The 23092-nt window shown below is 47.1% G+C and overlaps 1 protein-coding gene across 1 annotated transcript; it reads right to left on the bottom strand.

Moving 5' to 3' along the window:
- LOC120839220 lies at nt 1-609 on the bottom strand. The gene has a single exon (XM_040209474.1). The coding sequence runs from the start codon at nt 607-609 to the stop codon at nt 1-3; it is 609 nt and encodes a 202-aa protein (XP_040065408.1).
- Nucleotides 610-23092: the final 22483 nt, after the last annotated feature.

Here is a 23092-nt window from a genome sequence, read left to right as displayed (position 1 = left end):
CTAGATTATCTGCCTCGAGCGTTGGTGTAGATACCCCGCAATGGCGTCCGTGACGCTCTGTCCGTTGTCTGCCTCGGCATCTGTGATGCACACCGGTTGCAGATAGACCCAGTCCTCCGTCGCCACGTCGCTGAGCCACTGGGGCTCGACACCGTCGTTGAAATCTTCGCACACATTGTTTAAAATGCAGCAGGCTCGCACAACAAGCAGGGCATTGTCTACCTCGCACTCCATCCTCTTCATAATGAAGTGGAATCGGGCCTTGACCTTTCCGAAGGTGTTCTCCACGACTCGGCGAGCAGACGACAGGTGTCGGTTGAAGCCTTCCTGTGGAGAGCCTTTCTTAACGTCCTTGCGAGGGTACGGCTTGAGCATGTTGGACGTCGAAGGGAATGCCTGGTCACACAGGATCACGGGCGATACGGTGGTCCCGTTGACAGTGACCATGGGCATCTGCAGCGTTGGTCCTTGTAGAACAGCCGCCAAAGCCGACCTCCGGTACACGTGTGCGTCGTGGCACCGCCCTGGTGTCCCGACGTTCACATACCGGAACCGGTAACGGTGGTCTACGAGGGCCAGCAGGATGATGCTAAACCTGGATACAAACATTACGAGGAAAATATCAGCTCCATGGGTGTTCAATATATCTTGCTGTAATCATACAGTCCTCGAAACTGGAGATTCAAAAGGGAAGTAGACAGCACAGCACAATTCGTTAAGACTCTACAGAACAGAGGTGTACATAGCTTCTAAACATCACATTAAAAGTGTAAAAAGCTGGATATAAGTTACTGGCATCTCATATTCAGGAATAGCTATTTCATAACTTCCATGTCATCAAACACGTGTAGCTTATATAACCATAATAACATTTACAGAGAAAAATGTTTGGTCCTGGTACAATTTATTCAAATCGAAACCTTTGAAACCATTTGCCGTGCAAGTGTTTTTGCTTTTTGCGCACCTCGTGCGTTTGTTTGCCCCCCAAATGTGCCCAGCGGGTTTGTTTCTCCTTGACCAATGACAGCACGAATTGGCTGCCTCATCATCGCAAATTTTTTATGCGTTCTCTCCGTGCCTCTCTTTATGTTTCGATGCCTCAAAGACGCATTTTAGAACATTTGCTAGCAGTAACGAGTTTGCATCATTCAGTTTGGCCAGTTTCATTGAATTTGTTTACTGAGAAGAAATCACACTCAATATTTATTAGAGAAATCTTTTTGCTCCAATTATCAGTTTCAAAACAGGGGCCCAACTTCCTAAAGGGCCAGGAAGTTCAACCTATATGGTATCGGTTCTAGCAGTCCATAGAGGATCATACACATTGTCCTTGAAGTAAAGGTTTCCTACCCGCCCTTGTAGTTGAGGTAATCGCTCGCGTTGACCTTCGGTGGTGAGATGGGGAAGTGGCAGCCATCCAGCGTCCCTATGCCCTGGGGAAACTCCAGAGCAGCTTGGAACTCCCGAATGTGGTCCGGAAGCTCGGGGGCGCTCACCCTCTTGAGCCAGTCTTGCTCGAGGACGGAGACAACTACCTTACAGAACTCCCTGTAGTTCTCGTTTACGGTGGACCGTCCCAGGCCGAACAAGTTGGCGATGGTGCGGTCTTCTGTGCTCGAGCACAACTTGTACAGCGCGCACCGACTCTCTCTTCCACCGGAATGGTGGAACGCTTGCTGGTAACTTCGTGCTTCATGTGGGGCCGACACACGTCCACCAGGTACGTAAACGTAACCGACGTGACGCAAAAGGACTCCTTGGAGAAGTGCTCGAGCAAGTGGGATAGGGTGTCCTCAAGCCAGCGTTCGTTCCTCCTGAACGCTTGGATGCTTCGTGAAGTGACACGTGAAGCTTCAACGGCAGCGAACATCAGCAGGTCGTTGGAAAGGAGCCTTTCTTGAAGGGGGACGCTTCCTGCGCTAGCAGATCGTATGTCGGCCCTCACCAGCGTCAAGGCACTCTGTTGTTGTGCGTGCAAACAGGTCAGGAACGCGATCCGACGCTCCGGATCCATCGCACTACGATCATTGTCGTCAGCAGGCTCCATCGCTACAGGGTCATGGTCTTCGCTTGAATCGATCGCAGACGTAAACGTTAACGGGGCATACGAATCCGGCGAAGAACGAAAGAGTGCGAGGAACAACGGCGAGCAAGATGCACGGAGTTCCGAAAGCAGACAAGCCAAGCGGCGGAACGGATATGAATACGGATTACTTGGGATTGCTAACGTCGTGTCATAGTTGCCACAAAACACCTTGTCTCCGTCAAAACTTGTACTTAGTTTTCATCACCGTGTCTGAATTCTATGTTGTGAGAGTTTATTTCATTTTATTTCCTTAGTAAACAATAAAAGAAACAGAAGTTTTCCGGGTTAACAATAATACAAACGCTACATTGCTAGCTAAACAACAAACCGCTATCGTGATAGACGTCACTCAAATGACATTTGAGTTACCCGTTAGACCCGACACGACTCAAATGCCATTTGAAATCGTAAAGAATTTTAGCGTAAATGACATTCAAGTTGCCCGTCTGACAGGGGTATTAGTCTTGTTTTTCTTTTTCGTCCCGTCTCTCCAATGTAGGAAGCCTGACATTCCTTGCACTGCACCTGGTAGATCACGCCCCTTTTTGTCGCTGAGGGGGTCGGGTCTTTTGGCCATAGAGATATACATACTAACTCTAGAGGAAAAGGTCCGCCACTTTCCCATACATTCTGGCTGCCGCAAGCGGCGGAGCATGCAGGCAGACCCTCGGGGTCCCAAACACGGTTACATCATCAGAGCAGTTTCGTGAACTTCAACAATCCACGAACTTACCGGTGGAAAGATTTTCGCGTTCCTTTCGAAGCTTTTTTTTTTTGCATAGCGCGCAGATGTACGGCCTCGCGTTAACGCTAAACTAAACCATACACCCGGCTTCGCCGGTGGGGCGCGGTTGAGGAATACGAAACTGCGCAACCACCAGATTTCCGAGATTTCGACAGAAGGGAAGTTAATGCAGCGTAATGACTTTATTGCTTTTTATAAGCGTTAGAATAGCTCAGAATTTAGTTTACAACGTTAAATTATCACTGTTTATATTGCTGAGAGTTTTCACTCTTCGCGTTTACCATGGCAACGTTGCTTTCTTTCTCTCGTGTTCTGTCGCTCTCTTTTGCGATCGTTCACTCAAGACCCCGGGTGTCGGCGCACGGGGTTTGCCACTCCTCCTCACCCACCTTTACCCCCCTGCTTTTGGCTTGTAGATAACGTTGGCAATTGTTCTGTAGGGTTTGTATTAAGGAGTTTCAGCGACGGTGTCACCGCCCTGGCGGCCGGTCGCCGAAAGAGAACGAGGGGGATAGGTTCGCTGGGCGGTCGGGGCGGTGGCTTTGTGTATATGCGTTGGCCGCGAACGTAGGCTTATAAACTTCGGCAGCAAGAATATTACGCGGCTCTAATGTTTCGGTACGAGCAACAGAGGTGACACGATCTGCTACGACCAGCTACGACCACCCGCCGCAGCGATGCAGGCGTCGAAGGAGCGCAACCTGTGTACTACGCAGTCAGCCGCCGTCGCCCGACGCAGATCGTTCGGCATTCAGGGCTTTCCGCCCCGGGTTCTTCGCTTGTACTTGGAACCGAGTATTATTTCCTGTGCTTGTGTATGTGCTCAGTGGCTGGATATGGACCTCATAGAGCAGTTCTTCAGACTCAACAGCGGTTCAAAGTTGACAGCGGAAGGGCTTGCAGCAACGCTTTCGGTTGGTGCACGGCCGCGACGACTACACGGATCAATTTTAAGATTGCTGCTAGCAAGGTGGGCCATAGTCGCTTTATGTTGACACGATTTTGAGTGTAAGTACTCCGTGCAAAGGCGAATCTATCGAGTTTCTAATCCACCTTTGTTTTTGTTGTTTTTAGCACGCACGACCGACTGCTAAGCAAATGCTTCTGTACCGATCACGGAGTGAATGTCTTCGGCCTTACATTGCGGAACGCCCAATAAAAAGTCATATTCGTTCAGCGAGAAAACTTCCCTTTCGGGTGACCTTCTGATTGGTAATTTCTCCCGTACTTAAGTGCTTTAATCAACACGATCGATTAAATTTGCTTCCCTAGTTAGGACAGTTTTGTGCTACATGCGGCACTAATGCTTGGCACGATGTATGCCACTGGTGGTATTGTGAATTGGTTTACTTCCAAAGCTAACAGTGTGACAGGTGGGACCATTCAATTTGCTAAAAATGTGATGATATGGGAATTTCGTTGCATAACTAGCGTTTCACGTTTAAGATTGATAAGAAACATGCCCATGTGATAATGCATGTCTACAGCATAAGCTTTGCAGATCCAGAATAGATGTGCTATAGGCTACTGCCTTAGGATTTTTAATGGACCAAATTGGTGATTACACGGCAACAAATATTGTGGTGAAAAACTGCCCATTGACTCGGCGAGTTTTGATTGTGACCATTGGTGTGCTCTTGGCAAATTAGATAATGGCACACCTTTTCCCTGACCATCTGGCTTCAAGGGGCATTGCATCTAGATGTGCTTAAATATCTTTATTTCAAGATTCAGTGGACCACTCTGCATCATTACAGGAAGGCAGTCTCAAGTCACAACAAACAGCAGTGAATATACAATGCATAATAACAGGCACCAGTGTCCAGGCGTATAGTCAGCAGAAGCCAATTTGAGCCTAAAAATGTTTCTGTTTTGTTTAGATAGTTTGCATTTGGTGTATAATCCGCAGGGCCCGATTTCCGCGCCCAGTGCATAGTCCGCCAAGCTGGTGCGTTGTGTCTTCGTGCTTTTTTTCCTGGGTGGCATTTTCTTCAGAAGTTCTTCGGTGAACGCTATTGAGCCTGAAGAACTGCTTTTGTTCCCATATCCGGCCACAGATCACACACAAGCACAGAAAATAACACTTGGTGCCAAGTACAAACGAAGCACCTGTGCAGAAAGCCGTGAATGCCAAACGAGCATCGTCGGGCGACGGCGACTGACTGCGTTGCACCCCTTCGACGCCTGCATCGCTGCGGTGGGTGGTCGTAGCTAGTCGTAGCGAGATGATCTTCACTTCAAGCAAGAAACCTTGTTATACCATAATCAAGATATGTGTGCAAGTGTTCGACAACCTGGGCTCTCTCACGTTGGTGCAGTTGTCATCAAGAAAGGTGCATATCAACAATGTTGCGTGTATGAGGCTGAAACTATGACGCATACTTATCTAAACCTAAATTTATCGGTCTGCGGCTACAGACATTTTCGTTGACGTTGCTTAGATGATGTAACCATTCAGGCCTCGCATTAAATGGTGTTGCGACTCTTTGGTTCTGTATGAAAACCTATTTTTGCCCTAATAAAAGACATTTTCAAAAGGACATGTGTCTTCTGCTGATACATATCTTCCCATTTACAATGCAGAGGCAAACAGAAAATCAACTGCACACATCTACCACTTAGCATAAGCACCTTTGGCATTCATTCTTGAGCACTCTCAAATATCAGCTTAGTTTGGTCTTGTTTTAGAAGCTTTGCCCTGTTTTGTAAAAAGAAAACAGTTAAAAAAGCTTTACCTTCGTTCTCCTTCTCGCATTTAATACAGACTTCTTTGTCAGCAGATATCACCGTGGCACATACAACTCGAACGACCGATGAGACTATTGCTATTACAATAAAGCTTTCCACAAGAGCCAAGACGAGGCTTGTAGGGGTGCAAAAGCACATAGAAATGAGATTGGCGCTTCCGGGGCTTGCTTACATTACGCGTAAAAACAGGACGATCGGCGACCAGCTGTTCGGAAGATAACACCAAGGATACCGATGTTTCGATACGCAGAACGCAGGATAAAGACTTCAATCGTCCCTTGTATGCTGTAGCTGTCATACTTTCCATCCAACCGCTTTTAGCACAATTAACTAGAACAACCGAAGAGTTGGCGACACCTTTTAATGCGAGGCCTGAATGGTTACATCATCTAAGCAACGTCAACGAAAATGTTTGTAGCCGCAGACCGGTAAGTCTAGTCTGAGATAAAGTACGCGTCATAGTTTCAACGCGCGAACATTGTTGATATGTACCTTTCTTTGGACCCGCGTACATTCGGTTCAACTTGATGACAGCTGCACCAGAAGTGAGAGCTCACGTCGAACACTTGCACACATATCTTGACTCTGGCAAGATTTCTTGACTTCAACTGGCTTGAAGACTTCATCTGTAGCATCACGGTAGGTCTTGGTTGAAACGATGATCGTCTCGCACACGGCAACAAACGGAGAACGACACGCTTTGTTTTATTTATACGCTACCGGTCTACGGGCGTCACAAATCTATCCCCCTCTTGTCCGCCATGTTGGATCGATCTGAGCGCCCCCTATATTCGCTGAAACTCCTCAATACAGTTCGCACCCCCAACGGCCTAAGCGTGCGCCCCAATATGCCTTCCGAAACCCCCTTAACGTACGGGATGCACACGACGTCACGTGTTCGTTCTTCTCGATCCGGGCGCTTACAGGACATTTGTTTTTTAACGCGGTTGATAAATCGGTCGGGGTAGTTACATTCCTTCAAAACCTCCCGCACATGGCTAAGCTCTTGATTACTAAGCAATGAGTTAGATGGGACTGTTTCTGAACGATGAAGTAATAATCTTACAACTGAGCTTTTGTGCTGAGGAGGGTGATGAGAGTGGTAGCCAAGAAAGTTTTGTCTGTCACATGGTTTACGATATAGAGATGTCTCCATTTTAAAGAAAGGTTCACTAGTTCTATGGACACGTACATCTAAAAACCGCAAGGTACTGTCAGTTTCATGTTCTTAGGTAAACTGAATTTAGAAGTGGACACTATTCGAATTGCGGTGAAAATCTGTTACGTGCTCTCTGTTAACTATTACAAAAGTGTCACCGTCAAAGCGACGGTAGTTCTTTACAGAGAAATCAATGCCAAACATTACCTTTTCCTAAACATATTCCATGACGAGATTTGAGACGGTTACGGAAACTTGACTCCCCATGGGACATCCGCTGACCTCATGATATACGTCCCCATTAAAACTGGAATTGCACTGGTTGAGAGCAAAACGCAAAAGGAGTGTAACGTCATCAACAAAGAGGGTTGTGCGAGTGGACAACGACTGGTCTGCCAACGAACGGTCACGGGCGACATCAACTGCCAGGGTGTTGAGTACATTCGTAAATAATAAAATCACATCAAAGGATACCATAGTCTCGTGTGGTAGCAGGGTCTGAGCGCGTATAAGTTCAACAAAGTCAGGGAATTCCGGACGCAAAATTAATTGTTTTCCGTAAGAGGGCTCAGAATCTCTGACTTCAAATTGCTCCAGCGTCCGTAGGTAACGAAAACTTTTTTTTCCCAGTCAACTGATCCACGGCGGGTAAAAATCATCAAGTTACTCCTCTGTTCGAATAAAAATATTTTAAAAGGTGAAATTTTAAATTAAAAGTACATTGTTGCAAGAGACATATCGTAATTGAGGCACCAAGCGTACAGTGTATATGTAAATTCTAGTTTCGGCGGCTACTGCAAAGGCTGGCAGAGCAGACAGGGTGTTAGCAAAAGGGGGAAAGAGCATCCGAACAGGTCTCCATCTCGACGCTCGCCCTCCCCCGGCGGAGACGGGAAGCGCTCTATAGTGAGGGTCCCCCGATTCTCCTGCTGAGCGGGTGCGGCGGAACTGCTCGCGATCATGGCTCGCGAATTGTCATTTCCGAATGCAAACAACACTCTTCACTGTCCCTACATAGTGCTGCAGCCGGTATGGGATTGTACCTTACTGGAGTTTTTAGCATTGAGCATAGAATGCGCATAGAAGCAAACGCAAGCGGTGTGCGTTTGCATTTGAGTTGCGTCACCCACGTTGTGCGCGCGCCTCATCACCATGCGCCGTCCAAGGCCGCGATTTTGGGCTCCGTTCGTTCGCTCGTATACGCAATACTTAAACTCCCTACTGTTTCACCGGCTTCCAGCGCCAACGAAACGTGCTGCAGTGAGCGTACGTGCAAACAGGTAGGCGTTCCTTCGAGCTGGAAAGGCTGAAATTGGCAAAACGACTGAGCGTAAAAATGAAAATAACAAAATGTTATAAAAAGGTTAGTATTTAAACAAAAAAGGATTTTTTTTTATTCTTTTCTTTACTTCTGGGCATTTGGTCTGGAAGGATATTGGCGGCGACTTTGGACGTTTAGCTGATTCTCAAAAGTTGCGACTTTGATAGAAAAATGTATTTTACCCACAATTAAATGTAATTTTACATGAATTTCTCACATTAGCTAATATGTTTTCCTTTAATTTGAGACTATTTTTATTTTCAAATTGCTGCAGTGGCACCAGTGATGGTGATTAGCACACTTTTGATTACCATATTTGTTCGCGCGTTCACAATTAAATCAAAAACAACAAATTATATGAGAGCTTGAAAAATTACTATTAATACAAATCGCGGCAATGTATGCCCCCAATTAACGCCAAGACCATGAAAATAGGCCATTTAACCATAATAGTCTTTAAAGAAATGTATAATTTTGTTTTCTTTTTAGCACATGAAAAACTCTAACATAGTTATCAAGATAGGCAAACAGTTAAACATTGGATGTAATATAGTCCTATGCGTCACGTGTTGCTATAAAAAAAACACACACACACACTTCAGCTGTGACTCGGATTTCGTCTTTGGGTTGTTGCAGTGAAAAGATCGTTTATTAAATTATACGTTCTATATACATATTGTAAAAAGTGGAATTATTCTTCTATTATTGGGCTGAGAATAATATTAAATCAATTGATCATCTAAATATCAAAACATATTAAAAGACCCGCATTTCATTATTTCACATGACAATTATCTGAGCGAGAAAAGGCAGCGAGAACGCACAAATGTCAGCACTGATTTTTTCAACAACTACAACAACTACAAATATAAGCCTGGATCGAGCTTGTATGTCATAAAATAAAGTTTCCGCGAACAACTTCTCTAACGAAATAATTACGGTGAGGGACACATCTTGAATTATGAAAGAATCCGAAATTATGGCCTATATCGAGAAATTAAGTCCGAAATAGAGGTTAATTTCGGTTTCGCTCCAGAATTAAAACGCGCATCCTTGCGTAAATATTACGCTAAAAACCGTTCTTGTTTTCAGGGTAAAGAGGTGAGCTGCGCTTATAACACCCTAGCGTCCTCGTATTACCAGAAATAATTTGTGTCGCTCAGTAAAGCCAGCACTCTAGGCAGGCTCAACAGCGGCACGCATCTCCGACCCTCACTAAACCGACATTTTGGAAAATGAGTGGTGCCACCTATAGTTAGTTGGAGGTGCAACTGAAGAAGGTAGGGTAAGATGCGCCAGGGAGGAGGAAGCAGAGGGAACGCTGGAGAAGAGAGGGGGAAACCTCCTTCTCCCTTTAATGTTGAGTCTGCTTCCTCCTCTTCGGCCCGTCTTAACCTGGCCCTACTTGAGTTGCAACGGATAATAGAAAGAACGAACTCCCTTGCCAGACAAAACGAAAAAAAAAAAGATCCAGCTTACAATCAGAGGCTAAGCATAGCAGGCTCCCTTTCGACCTGCTCGCCCTCCCCCCTCATAAGAGCAGCATGCCTTCTGAGGAGAAAAAGGGAACGAAGACAAACAGGGTAGACGGGAATAATCCGCTTGAAAATACAGAGCTTAGAAAATAGGGAGTTTTACTATTGCGTATACGAGCGAACGCAGGCCATGTGCGTTTGCCTTAGCGTTGCGTGTTTCACACTGCGCGTGCGCAGAGCCCAAATTGCGGTCTTGGATTGGCGCATGGCGACTTCGCGTATGCCCAGCGTGAAGAAGGCAACGCAAACGCACAGCGCTTGCGTTTGCTCGTATACGCAATACCACGGAGTTTTAGTAGATTGTGTTTCCCCCTCCGCTAAGCCCCTCCACTACCCGGAACTCTACAGTCAAGGCCATCAGCACGCAGGCGCAGTGGCGGTTTCTTTGTTGCGGAGGGTTAGGAAAGGACACGGTTTACTGAAACTCTCTACTGAAACTCACTAGTATAGAGTAACTGTATATGCTACGCTTGCGTAACTGAGTAGCGCAATGATGCCATTGTGGAGCCAAGCACTGCGGGAAGCCACGGACGGTTTTGCAGGGGACACGGAGGCGCAAACGCGAAGCGGCGTGCTGTGGCGTGCTGCGGCGCGCTGCGTAAGCTTACCAAACTAGCGTTAACGGCGCCTCCGGTCGGCACCGCCGTCCGGCGTCAAAACGCGAGGAGTCCACATTGGCCTCCGTTTTGCGGGCGTCACGTGACAGCGCTGGCTCTTGCCATCACGCGCGCGCCTCCCTTTCGAATTTTCCGCTGTTTCGTCGTCCGCTCTTTGCTAGATTCCTACGTTTCGGCTCTCATCTTTCGCATATATCAGTATCGAAACAGCACTCGCTGCCTACATGGCAGCTGTCCACGATGACCTAGTGATCAGCGTGAATGAGATTATCCTAGCCTGCTCGTCGATCTTGAGACGTCGCCACCCTCTGAAGGGAAGGAGGAGCAGGTTTTGGTCCGGCCGAGTTGGTTCTACCGAAACACCGAAGGACAGGTCAGTGCTTTGCTGCCCCAGCTGCGCGCCAGGGAAGAAGGCCACTTTCGGGAGTGCCACCAAATCAACACGACATCCGTCACAACACCGACGACATGCCACAAGTGCCACGGAGAAACTCATTTGTAATTTCGAATTCCTCTCCTATAATTTCCCAGCGGTTGTTCTTAGCGTCAGCTTTATCCGGTAAAGCATTCTACTCTAGGATTGCTCTAGCGAAGAAATTGACTTTAAAACAGTTAGTACAAACTGACAAACAGGTGCGTTTGGAATCAACCTGCTATGGCGATGCCTTGATAATTCGCTATTGAGAATTTCAATGTAGTCGGATTTATTAATTTTAACATGAATATAAGTAATTTTGAAAATAATGTTTACCCTATAAACTTTATCAAGCCTAGATCTGGATTTAAGTGATGGAAGATTGGCAAGTTCACATAACATAGCAGGCGAGGCAATCCGACGATATTTATTAAAGGGGCGATGCAACGATTTTTACATTTTCCGCAAATACCGTTCAGAAGGGATCCCTGACGTTAATAACCTGTGAAATAACCGTTCGTTTTTCCCCACACGCAATTGAAGTCGCAGAAAAAAAAATAAAGAAAAACGAGCAGAGTTCACCCCCTCAACTCGCAGCCAGAACAAGAGGCCACGTGATCTGGAGCAGATTATATGCCGCCAATGTTGATCATAGCCACGCGCTGGGGTTGGCAAGGCACAGGACACGCGCTGAGTTCCAGACAATGTTATGGTTCGGCTGCTGTCGTCATTGCAGCGATTGGACACAGGACACTACCCAAATTCTTCTCGAGCTATAGGTTATCACGAGCCCAAATCGAGTGCTCAGGCAATGCTCGGGTCCAATCTATGAGCCGCATTCAAATATCGTCACTGGGCGGTACTGCTACCGCCCAGCTACGTCATCAGGTTTTGCGAAGGAGAGATTGAATGAAAACGCTCGGTTTTGTCCTCAAAATTACAGCGCAACAAAGGGGTTTCTTGGTCAGTGGAGTTGAGTGCGAGTATCCATGAGTCCCACTAGTGCCAGTAAGCTCGTGTAAAGTGAAAAACATTCCAGTTGAATATCGTTGCACCGCCCCTTTAAAGATGAAACGGGAGGCTCGCCGCTGGAGTTTGTTTAGCTTATGACAATTTATTAAGCTACGAGAGTTCCATACGATTTTGGCATACTCAGTTTTTAAGGCCTATTCGGATCTATAAGTTTTTATACGTAAGCATTTTTATTTCATGTGTTCAGCTAGCTAAGTTTCGCATTACCACAATAATTTGCTAGCCCTTTTTAAAACATATCAATATGGGTATTCTATCAAATATCAGGAGAAACTGTTAAACAGCAAGAAACTGTTCAAGAATCACAATGAAAAACAGTTTCTACTTTAGTCATAGAGACGATATGTTTTTCTAGTTCTGTACCATTTGCCATTATTCACGCCGTTTTTTTTTTGTTTTTTTTTTTTGTAAATTGCAATTTAGTTAGATCTGGTCATCCGCTGTTTCTATTTTATTATAAGTAACACAATCGTCCGTGAATAGCTTGATTTGTACTGAAATGACGTTGTGCAAATCATTTATAAAAATCAAAAATAGAAGGGGGCCCAAGACACCTTTTGAAGTACACCTGGAGCCACTTTTGCGAGGATAGATTCATGCCATCCAACTTTCACACACTGTTCGCGAACGGACAGGTAAGACAAAAACCATTGAGTGACGAGTGTATTTCTAAAACTTGAGTTGATTTTAGTATCAGTTTTGAATGTGCTACTTTATCAAACGCTATCGCGAAGTCTAAAAAAACACAATATCAGTTTGACCACGGAAATTTATAGTCTCAGAGATCGCGAACATTTTCGATCACATGAGTTGTTTAAAGCCCTCTGCGGAAGCCGTATTGAGATGCGAACAACAGTTTAAAAATTTAAAGATAAGACATTAGGTGTGTAGATATTATTTGTTCAAGTAACTTAGAGCTCGCGCAAGTCAGTGAAATGTGGAAAATATTACTGACGTCTTAATTACTCCCATTTTTGTGAATCGGTATAATTTTTAGTACGTTTCCATAAGCTTTGAAAATAACCATTTTTGCTGGATGATTGGAAAATCACAAATAAGATACTAAAACGTCCACTTATCGTTTTTTTATTAGGAATTTTATCTGGCCACGGGTTTTTCTTTATAGGCTCTTTGCACTGAAGTCACATCGCATACTTTTGAACACCATGTAAAAGGAGGAGAGGGAAGCTATCTTTTGTAAGAATTTTGAGTGATAGGTTAATCTTCTATAATCTTCTGGGAGGAGAATAGCGACGCCTGTGCAAATCCGGGAGGCTCCTGATAAGAGGGGAGCCCCTTCTTCCCCTTTTCTCTGGAGGTCATCGGAAATGACGTCTTGGGCAAGCCAGGTATAGGCTCCTTGCACTGACGTCACATCGCACACTTTTGAACACCAAGTAAGAGGAAAAGAGGGAAGCTGCTTTTGTAAGAATTTTGAGCGACAGGTTAATCTTCTATAATCTTCTGGGAGGAGAATAGCAGCGCCTGTGCAAATCCGGGAGGCTCCTGATAAGAGGGGAGCCCCTTCTTCCCCTTTTCTTTGGAGGTCATCGGAAATGACGTCTTGTGCAAGCCAGGTATAGGCTCCTTGTACTGACGTCACATCGCACACATTTGAACACCAAGAGGAGGAGAGGGAAGCTGCTTTTGTAAGAATTTTGAGCGACAGGTTAATCTTCTATAATCTTCTGGGAGGAGAATAGCGACGCCTGTGCAAATCCGGGAGGCTCCTGATAAGAGGGGAGCCCCTTCTTCCCCTTTTCTCTGGAGGTCATCGGAAATGACGTCTTGTGCAAGGCAGGTATAGGCTCCTTGCACTGACGTCACATCGCACACTTTTGAACACCAAGTAAGAGGAGGAGAGGAAAGCTGCTTTTGTAAGAATTTTGAGCGACAGGTTAATCTTCTATAATCTTCTGGGAGGAGAATAGCGACGCCTGTGCAAATCCGGGAGGCTCCTGATAAGAGGGGAGCACCTTCTTCCCCTTTTCTCTGGAGGTCATCGGAAATGACGTCTTGTGCAAGCCAGGTATAGGCTCCTTGCACTGACGTCACATCGCACACTTTTGAACACCAAGTAAGAGGAGGAGAGGGAAGCTGCTTTTGTAAGAATTTTGAGCGACAGGTTAATCTTCTATAATCTTCTGGGAGGAGAATAGCGACGCCTGTGCAAATCCGGGAGGCTCCTGATAAGAGGGGAGCCCCTTCTTCCCCTTTTCTCTGGAGGTCATCGGAAATGACGTCTTGTGCAAGCCAGGTATAGGCTCCTTGCACTGACGTCACATCGCATACTTTTGAACACCATGTAAAAGGAGGAGAGGGAAGCTATCTTTTGTGAGAATTTTGAGTGACAGGTTAATCTTCTATAATCTTCTGGGAGGAGAATAGCGACGCCTGTGCAAATCCGGGAGGCTCCTGATAAGAGGGGAGCCCCTTCTTCCCCTTTTCTCTGGAGGTCATCGGAAATGACGTCTTGTGCAAGCCAGGTATAGGCTCCTTGCACTGACGTCACATCGCACACTTGTGAACACCAAGTAAGAGGAGGAGAGGGAAGCTGCTTTTGTAAGAATTTTGAGCTACCAGGTTAATCTTCTATAATCTGCTGGGAGGAGAATAGCGACGCCTGTGCAAATCCGGGAGGCTCCTGATAAGAGGGGAGCCCCTTCTTCCCCTTTTCTCTGGAGGTCATCGGAAATGACGTCTTGCGCAAGCCAGGTATAGGCTCCTTGCGCTGACGTCACATCGCACACTTTTGAACACCAAGTAAGAGGAGGAGAGGGAAGCTGCTTTTGTAAGAATTTTGAGCGACAGGTTAATCTTCTATAATCTTCTGGGAGGAGAATAGCGACGCCTGTGCAAATCCGGGAGGCTCTTGATAAGAGGGGAGCCCCTTCTTCCCATTTTCTCTGGAGGTCATCGGAAATGACGTCTTGTGCAAGCCAGGTATAGGCTCCTTGCACTGACGTCACATCGCACACTTTTGAACACCAAGTAAGAGGAGGAGAGGGAAGCTGCTTTTGTAAGAATTTTGAGCGACAGGTTAATCTTCTATAATCTTCTGGGAGGAGAATAGCGACGCCTGTGCAAATCCGGGAGGCTCCTGATAAGAGGGGAGCCCCTTCTTCCCCTTTTCTCTGGAGGTCATCGGAAATGACGTCTTGTGCAAGCAAGGTATAGGCTCCTTGCACTGACGTCACATCGCACACTTTTGAACACCAAGTAAGAGGAGGAGAGGGAAGCTGCTTTTGTAAGAATTTTGAGCGACAGGTTAATCTTCTATAATCTTCTGGGAGGAGAATAGCGACGCCTGTGCAAATCCGGGAGGCTCCTGATATGAGGGAAGCCCCTTCTTCCCCTTTTCTCTGGAGGTCATCGGAAATGACGTCTTGTGCAAGCCAGGTATAGGCTCCTTGCACTGACGTCACATCGCACACTTTTGAACAAAAAGTAAGAGGAGGAGAGGGAAGCTGCTTTTGTAAGAATTTTGAGCGACAGGTTAATCTTTTATAATCTTCTGGGAGGAGAATAGCGACGCCTGTGCAAATCCGGGAGGCTCCTGATAAGAGGGGAGCCCCTTCTTCCCCTTTTTTCTGGAGGTCATCGGAAATGACATCTTGTGCAAGCCAGGTATAGGCTCCTTGCACTGACGTCACATCGCACACTTTTGAACACCAAGTAAGAGGAGGAGAGGGAAGCTGCTTTTGTAAGAATTTTGAGCGACAGGTTAATCTTCTATAATCTTCTGGGAGGAGAATAGTGACGCCTGTGCAAATCCGGGAGGCTCCTGATAAGAGGGGAGCCCCTTCTTCCCCTTTTCTCTGGAGGTCATCGGAAATGACGTCTTGTGCGAGCCAGGTATAGGCTCCTTGCACTGACGTCACATCGCACACTTTTGAACACCAAGTAAGAGGAGGAGAGGGAAGCTGCTTTTGTAAGAATTTTGAGCGACAGGTTAATCTTCTATAATCTTCTGGGAGGAGAATAGCGACGCCTGTGCAAATCCGGGAGGCTCCTGATAAGAGGGGAGCCCCTTCTTCCCCTTTTCTCTGGAGGTCATCGGAAATGACGTCTTGTGCAAGCTAGGTATAGGCTCCTTGCACTGACGTCACATCGCACACTTTTGAACACCAAGTAAAAGGAGGAGAGGGAAGCTGCTTTTGTAAGAATTTTGAGTGACAGGTTAATCTTCTATAATCTTCTGGGAGGAGAATAGCGACGCCTGTGCAAATCCGGGAGGCTCCTGATAAGAGCGGAGCCCCTTCTTCCCCTTTTCTCTGGTCATCGGAAATGACGTCTTGTGCAAGCCAGGTATAGGCTCCTTGCACTGACGTCACATCGCACTCTTTTGAACACCAAGTAAGAGGAGGAGAGGGAAGCTGCTTTTGTAAGAATTTTGAGCGACAGGTTAATCCTCTATAATCTTCTGGGAGGAGAATAGCGACGCCTGTGCAAATCCGGGAGGCTCCTGATAAGAGGGGAGCCCCTTCTTCCCCTTTTCTCTGGAGGTCATCGGAAATGACGTCTTGTGCAAGCCAGGTATAGGCTCCTTGCACTGACGTCACATCGCACACTTTTGAACACCAAGTAAGAGGAGGAGAGGGAAGCTGCTTTTGTAAGAATTTTGAGCGACAGGTTAATCTTCTATAATCTTCTGGGAGGAGAATAGCGACGCCTGTGCAAATCCGGGAGGCTCCTGATAAGAGGGGAGCCCTTCTTCCCCTTTTCTCTGGAGGTCATGGGAAATGACGTCTTGTGCAAGCCAGGTATAGGCTCCTTGCACTGATGTCACATCGCACACTTTTGAACACCAAGTAACAGGAGGACAGGGAAGCTGCTTTTGTAAGAATTTTGAGCGACAGGTTAATCTTCTATAATCTTCTGGGAGGAGAATAGCGACGCCTGTGCAAATCCGGGAGGCTCCTGATAAGAGGGGAGCCCCTTCTTCCCCTTTTCTCTGGAGGTCATCGGAAATGACGTCTTGTGCAAGCCAGGTATAGGCTCCTTGCACTGACGTCACATCGCATACTTTTCAACACCATGTAAAAGGAGGAGAGGGAAGCTATCTTTTGTAAGAATTTTGTGTGACAGGTTAATCTTCTATAATCTTCTGGGAGGAGAATAGCGACGCCTGTGCAAATCCGGGAGGCTCCTGATAAGAGGGGAGCCCCTTCTTCCCCTTTTTTCTGGAGGTCATCGGAAATGACGTCTTGTGCAAGCCAGGTATAGGCTCCTTGCACTGACGTCACATCGCACACTTTTGAACACCAAGTAAGAGGAGGAGAGGGAAGCTGCTTTTGTAAGAATTTTGAGCGACAGGTTAATCTTTTATAATCTTCTGGGAGGAGAATAGCGACGCCTGTGCAAATACGGGAGGGTCCTGATAAGAGGGGAGCCCCTTCTTCCCCTTTTCTCTGGAGGTCATCGGAAATGACGTCTTGTGCAAGCCAGGTATAGGCTCCTTGCACTGACGTCACATCGCACACTTTTGAACAAAAAGTAAGAGGAGGAGAGGGAAGCTGCTTTTGTAAGAATTTTGAGCGACAGGTTAATCTTTTATAATCTTCTGGGAGGAGAATAGCGACGCCTGTGCAAATCCGGGAGGCTCCTGATAAGAGGGGAGCCCCTTCTTCCCCTTTTCTCTGGAGGTCATCGGAAATGACGTCTTGTGCGAGCCAGGTATAGGCTCCTTGCACTGACGTCACATCGCACACTTTTGAACGCCAAGTAAGAGGAGGAGAGGGAAGCTGCTTTTGTAAGAATTTTGAGCGACAGGTTAATCTTCTATAATCTTCTGGGAGGAGAATAGCGACGCCTGTGCAAATCCGGAAGGCTCCTGATAAGAGGGGAGCCCCTTCTTCCCCTTTTCTCTGGAGGTCATCGGAAATGACGTCTTGTGCAAGCCAGGTATAGGCTCCTTGCACTGACGTCACATCGCACACTTTTGAACACCAAGTAAAAGGAGGAGAGGGAAGCTGCTTTTGTAAGAATTTTGAGTGACAGGTTAATCTTCTATAATCTTCTGGGAGGAGAATAGCGACGCCTGTGCAAATCCGGGAGGCTCCTGATAAGAGCGGAGCCCCTTCTTCCCCTTTTCTCTGGAGGTCATCGGAAATGACGTCTTGTGCAAGCCAGGTATAGGCTCCTTGCACTGACGTCACATCGCACTCTTTTGAACACCAAGGAAGAGGAGGAGAGGGAAGCTGCTTTTGTAAGAATTTTGAGCGACAGGTTAATCCTCTATAATCTTCTGGGAGGAGAATAGCGACGCCTGTGCAAATCCGGGAGGCTCCTGATAAGAGGGGAGCCCCTTCTTCCCCTTTTCTCTGGAGGTCATCGGAAATGACGTCTTGTGCAAGCCAGGTATAGGCTCCTTGCACTGACGTCACATCGCACACTTTTGAACACCAAGTAAGAGGAGGAGAGGGAAGCTGCTTTTGTAAGAATTTTGAGCGACAGGTTAATCTTCTATAATCTTCTGGGAGGAGAATAGCGACGCCTGTGCAAATCCGGGAGGCTCCTGATAAGAGGGGAGCCCCTTCTTCCCCTTTTCTCTGGAGGTCATCGGAAGTGACGTCTTGTGCAAGCCAGGTATAGGCTCCTTGCACTGACGTCACATCGCATACTTTTGAACACCATGTAAAAGGAGGAGAGGGAAGCTATCTTTTGTAAGAATTTTGAGTGACAGGTTAATCTTCTATAATCTTCTGGGAGGAGAATAGCGACGCCTGTGCAAATCCGGGAGGCTCCTGATAAGAGGGGAGCCCCTTCTTCCCCTTTTCTCTGGAGGTCATCGGAAATGACGTCTTGTGCAAGCCAGGTATAGGCTCCTTGCACTGACGTCACATCGCACACTTTTGAACACCAAGTAAGAGGAGGAGAAGGAAGCTGCTTTTGTAAGAATTTTGAGCGACAGGTTAATCTTCTATAATCTTCTGGGAGGAGAATAGCGACGCCTGTGCAAATCCGGGAGGCTCCTGATAAGAGGGGAGCCCCTTCTTCCCCTTTTCTCTGGAGGTCATCGGAAATGACGTCTTGTGCAAGCCAGGTATAGGCTCCTTGCACTGACGTCACATTGCACACTTTTGAACACCAAGTAAGAGGAGGAGAGGGAAGCTGCTTTTGTAAGAATTTTGAGCGACAGGTTAATCTTCTATAATCTTCTGGGAGGAGAATAGCGACGCCTGTGCAAATCCGGGAGGCTCCTGATAAGAGGGGAGCCCCTTCTTCCCCTTTTCTCTGGAGGTCATCGGAAATGACGTTTTGTGCAAGCCAGGTATAGGCTCCTTGCACTGACGTCACATCGCATACTTTTGAACACCATGTAAAAGGAGGAGAGGGAAGCTATCTTTTGTAAGAATTTTGAGTGACAGGTTAATCTTCTATAATCTTCTGGGAGGAGAATAGCGACGCCTGTGCAAATCCGGGAGGCTCCTGATAAGAGGGGAGCCCCTTCTTCCCCTTTTTTCTGGAGGTCATCGGAAATGACGTCTTGTGCAAGCCAGGTATAGGCTCCTTGCACTGACGTCACATCGCACACTTTTGAACACCAAGTAAGAGGAGGAGAGGGAAGCTGCTTTTGTAAGAATTTTGAGCGACAGGTTAATCTTCTATAATCTTCTGGGAGGAGAATAGCGACGCCTGTGCAAATCCGGGAGGCTCCTGATAAGAGGGGAGCCCCTTCTTCCCCTTTTCCCTGGAGGTCATCGGAAATGACGTCTTGTGCGAGCCAGGTATAGGCTCCTTGCACTGACGTCACATCGCACACTTTTGAACACCAAGTAAAAGGAGGAGAGGGAAGCTGCTTTTGTAAGAATTTTGAGTGACAGGTTAATCTTCTATAATCTTCTGGGAGGAGGATAGCGACGCCTGTGCAAATCCGGGAGGCTCCTGATAAGAGGGGAGCCCCTTCTTCCCCTTTTCTCTGGAGGTCATCGGAAATGACGTCTTGTGCAAGCCAGGTATAGGCTCCTTGCACTGATGTCACATCGCGCACTTTTGAACACCAAGTAAGAGTAGGAGAGGGAAGCTGCTTTTGTAAGAATTTTGAGCGACAGGTTAATCTTTTATAATCTTCTGGGAGGAGAATAGCGACGCCTGTGCAAATCCGGGAGGCTCCTGATAAGAGGGGAGCCCCTTCTTCCCCTTTTCTCTGGAGGTCATCGGAAATGGCGTCTTGTGCAAGCCAGGTATAGGCTCCTTGCACTCACGTCACATCGCACACTTTTGAACACCAGTTAAGAGGAGGAGAGGGAAGCTGCTTTTGTAAGAATTTTGAGCGACAGGTTAATCTTCTATAATCTTCTGGGAGGAGAATAGTGACGCCTGTGCAAATCCGGGAGGCTCCTGATAAGAGGGGAGCCCCTTCTTCCCCTTTTCTCTGGAGGTCATCGGAAATGACGTCTTGTGCAAGCCAGGTATAGGCTCCTTGCACTGACGTCACATCGCATACTTTTGAACACCATGTAAAAGGAGGAGAGGGAAGCTATCTTTTGTAAGAATTTTGAGTGATAGGTTAATATTCTATAATCTGCTGGGAGGAGAATAGCGACCCCTGTGCAAATCCGGGAGGCTCCTGATAAGAGGGGAGCCCCTTCTTCCCCTTTTCTCTGGAGGTCATCGGAAATGACGTCTTGTGCAAGCCAGGTATAGGCTCCTTGCACTGACGTCACATCGCACACTTTTGAACACCAAGTAAGAGGAGGAGAGGGAAGCTGCTTTTGTAAGAATTTTGAGCGACAGGTTAATCTTCTATAATCTTCTGGGAGGAGAATAGCGACGCCTGTGCAAATCCGGGAGGCTCCTGATAAGAGGGGAGCCCCTTCTTCCCCTTTTCTCTGGAGGTCATCGGAAATGACGTCTTGTGCAAGCCAGGTATAGGCTCCTTGCACTGACGTCACATCGCACACTTTTGAACACCAAGCAAGAGGAGGAGAGGGAAGCTGCTTTTGTAAGAATTTTGAGCGACAGGTTAATCTTCTATAATCTTCTGGGAGGAGAATAGCGACGCCTGTGCAAATCCGGGAGGCTCCTGATAAGAGGGGAGCCCCTTCTTCCCCTTTTCTCTGGAGGTCATCGGAAATGACGTCTTGTGCAAGCCAGGTATAGGCTCCTTGCACTGACGTCACATCGCATACTTTTGAACACCATGTAAAAGGAGGAGAGGGAAGCTATCTTTTGTAAGAATTTTGAGTGACAGGTTAATCTTCTATAATCTTCTGGGAGGAGAATAGCGACGCCTGTGCAAATGCGGGAGGCTCCTGATAAGAGGGGAGCCCCTTCTTCCCCTTTTCTCTGGAGGTCATCGGAAATGACGTCTTGTGCAAGCCAGGTATAGGCTCCTTGCACTGACGTCACATCGCACACTTTTGAACACCAAGTAAGAGGAGGAGAGGGAAGCTGCTTTTGTAAGAATTTCGAGCGACAGGTTAATCTTCTATAATCTTCTGGGAGGAGAATAGCGACGCCTGTGCAAATCCGGGAGGCTCCTGATAAGAGGGGAGCCCATTCTTCCCCTTTTCTCTGGAGGTCATCGGAAATGACGTCTTGTGCAAGCCAGGTATAGGCTCCTTGCACTGACGTCACATCGCATACTTTGAACACCATGTAAAAGGAGGAGAGGGAAGCTATCTTTTGTAAGAATTTTGAGTGACAGGTTAATCTTCTATAATCTTCTGGGAGGAGAATAGCGACGCCTGTGCAAATCCTGGAGGCTCCTGATAAGAGGGGAGCCCCTTCTTCCCCTTTTCTCTGGAGGTCATCGGAAATGACGTCTTGTGCAAGCCAGGTATAGGCTCCTTGCACTGACGTCACATCGCACACTTTTGAACACCAAGTAAGAGGAGGAGAGGGAAGCTGCTTTTGTAAGAATTTTGAGCGACAGGTTAATCTTCTCTAATCTTCTGGGAGGAGAATAGCGACGCCTGTGCAAATCCGGGAGGCTCCTGATAAGAGGGGAGCCCCTTCTTCCCCTTTTCTCTGGAGGTCATCGGAAATGACGTCTTGTGCAAGCCAGGTATAGGCTCCTTGCACTGACGTCACATCGCACACTTTTGAACACCAAGTAAGAGGAGGAGAGGGAAGCTGCTTTTGTAAGAATTTTGAGCGACAGGTTAATCTTCTCTAATCTTCTGGGAGGAGAATAGCGACGCCTGTGCAAATCCGGGAGGCTCCTGATAAGAGGGGAGCCCCTTCTTCCCCTTTTCTCTGGAGGTCATCGGAAATGACGTCTTGTGCAAGCCAGGTATAGGCTCCTTGCACTGACGTCACATCGCACACTTTTGAACACCAAGTAAGAGGAGGAGAGGGAAGCTGCTTTTGTAAGAATTTTGAGCGACAGGTTAATCTTCTCTAATCTTCTGGGAGGAGAATAGCGACGCCTGTGCAAATCCGGGAGGCTCCTGATAAGAGGGGAGCCCCTTCTTCCCCTTTTCTCTGGAGGTCATCGGAAATGACGTCTTGTGCAAGCCAGGTATAGGCTCCTTGCACTGACGTCACATCGCACACTTTTGAACACCAAGTAAGAGGAGGAGAGGGAAGCTGCTTTTGTAAGAATTTCGAGCGACAGGTTAATCTTCTATAATCTTCTGGGAGGAGAATAGCGACGCCTGTGCAAATCCGGGAGGCTCCTGATAAGAGGGGAGCCCCTTCTTCCCCTTTTTTCTGGAGGTCATCGGAAATGACGTCTTGTGCAAGCCAGGTATAGGCTCCTTGCACTGACGTCACATCGCACACTTTTGAACACCAAGTAAGAAGAGGAGAGGGAAGCTGCTTTTGTAAGAATTTTGAGCGACAGGTTAATCTTCTATAATCTTCTGGGAGGAGAATAGCGACGCCTGTGCAAATCCGGGAGGCTCCTGATAAGAGGGGAGCCCCTTCTTCCCCTTTTCTCTGGAGGTCATCGGAAATGACGTCTTGTGCAAGCCAGGTATAGGCTCCTTGCACTGACGTCACATCGCACACTTTTGAACACCAAGTAAGAGGAGGAGAGGGAAGCTGCTTTTGTAAAAATTTTGAGCGACAGGTTAATCTTCTATAATCTTCTGGGGGTAGAATAGCGACGCCTGTACAAATCCGGGAGGTACAAAGGAGGGTCCTGATAAGAGTGGAGCTCCTTCTTCCCCTCTTCTTTGGAGGGCAACGAAAATGACGTCCTGTGCAAGGAGCCTATAGGCTCCTTGCATTGACGTCACATCGCACACATTTGCACACCAAGTAAAAGGAGGAGAGGGAAGCTGCTTTTGTAAGAATTTTGAGTGACGGGTTAATCTTCTATAATCTTCTGGGAAGAGAATAGCGACGCCTGTGCAAATCCGGAAGGCACAAAGAAGGGTCCTGATAAGAGGGGAGCTCCTTTTCCCCCTCTTCTCTGGAGGGTATCGGAAATGACGTCATGTGCAAGGAGCCTATAGTCTCCTTGCACAGGACGTCATTTCCG

Source organism: Ixodes scapularis, unplaced genomic scaffold (genome assembly GCF_016920785.2).
Source record: "Ixodes scapularis isolate PalLabHiFi unplaced genomic scaffold, ASM1692078v2 PGA_scaffold0__279_contigs__length_252992795, whole genome shotgun sequence".
NCBI lineage: Eukaryota > Metazoa > Arthropoda > Arachnida > Ixodida > Ixodidae > Ixodes > Ixodes scapularis.
The sequence above is the reverse complement of the archived record's forward strand: the minus strand, read 5'-3'. Positions and strand labels throughout refer to the sequence as shown.

Bases quoted from the DNA above. Each gene is read 5' to 3' on its own strand.
- LOC120839220 (XM_040209474.1), bottom strand. From the start codon at position 609: ATGTTTGTATCCAGGTTTAGCATCATCCTGCTGGCCCTCGTAGACCAC.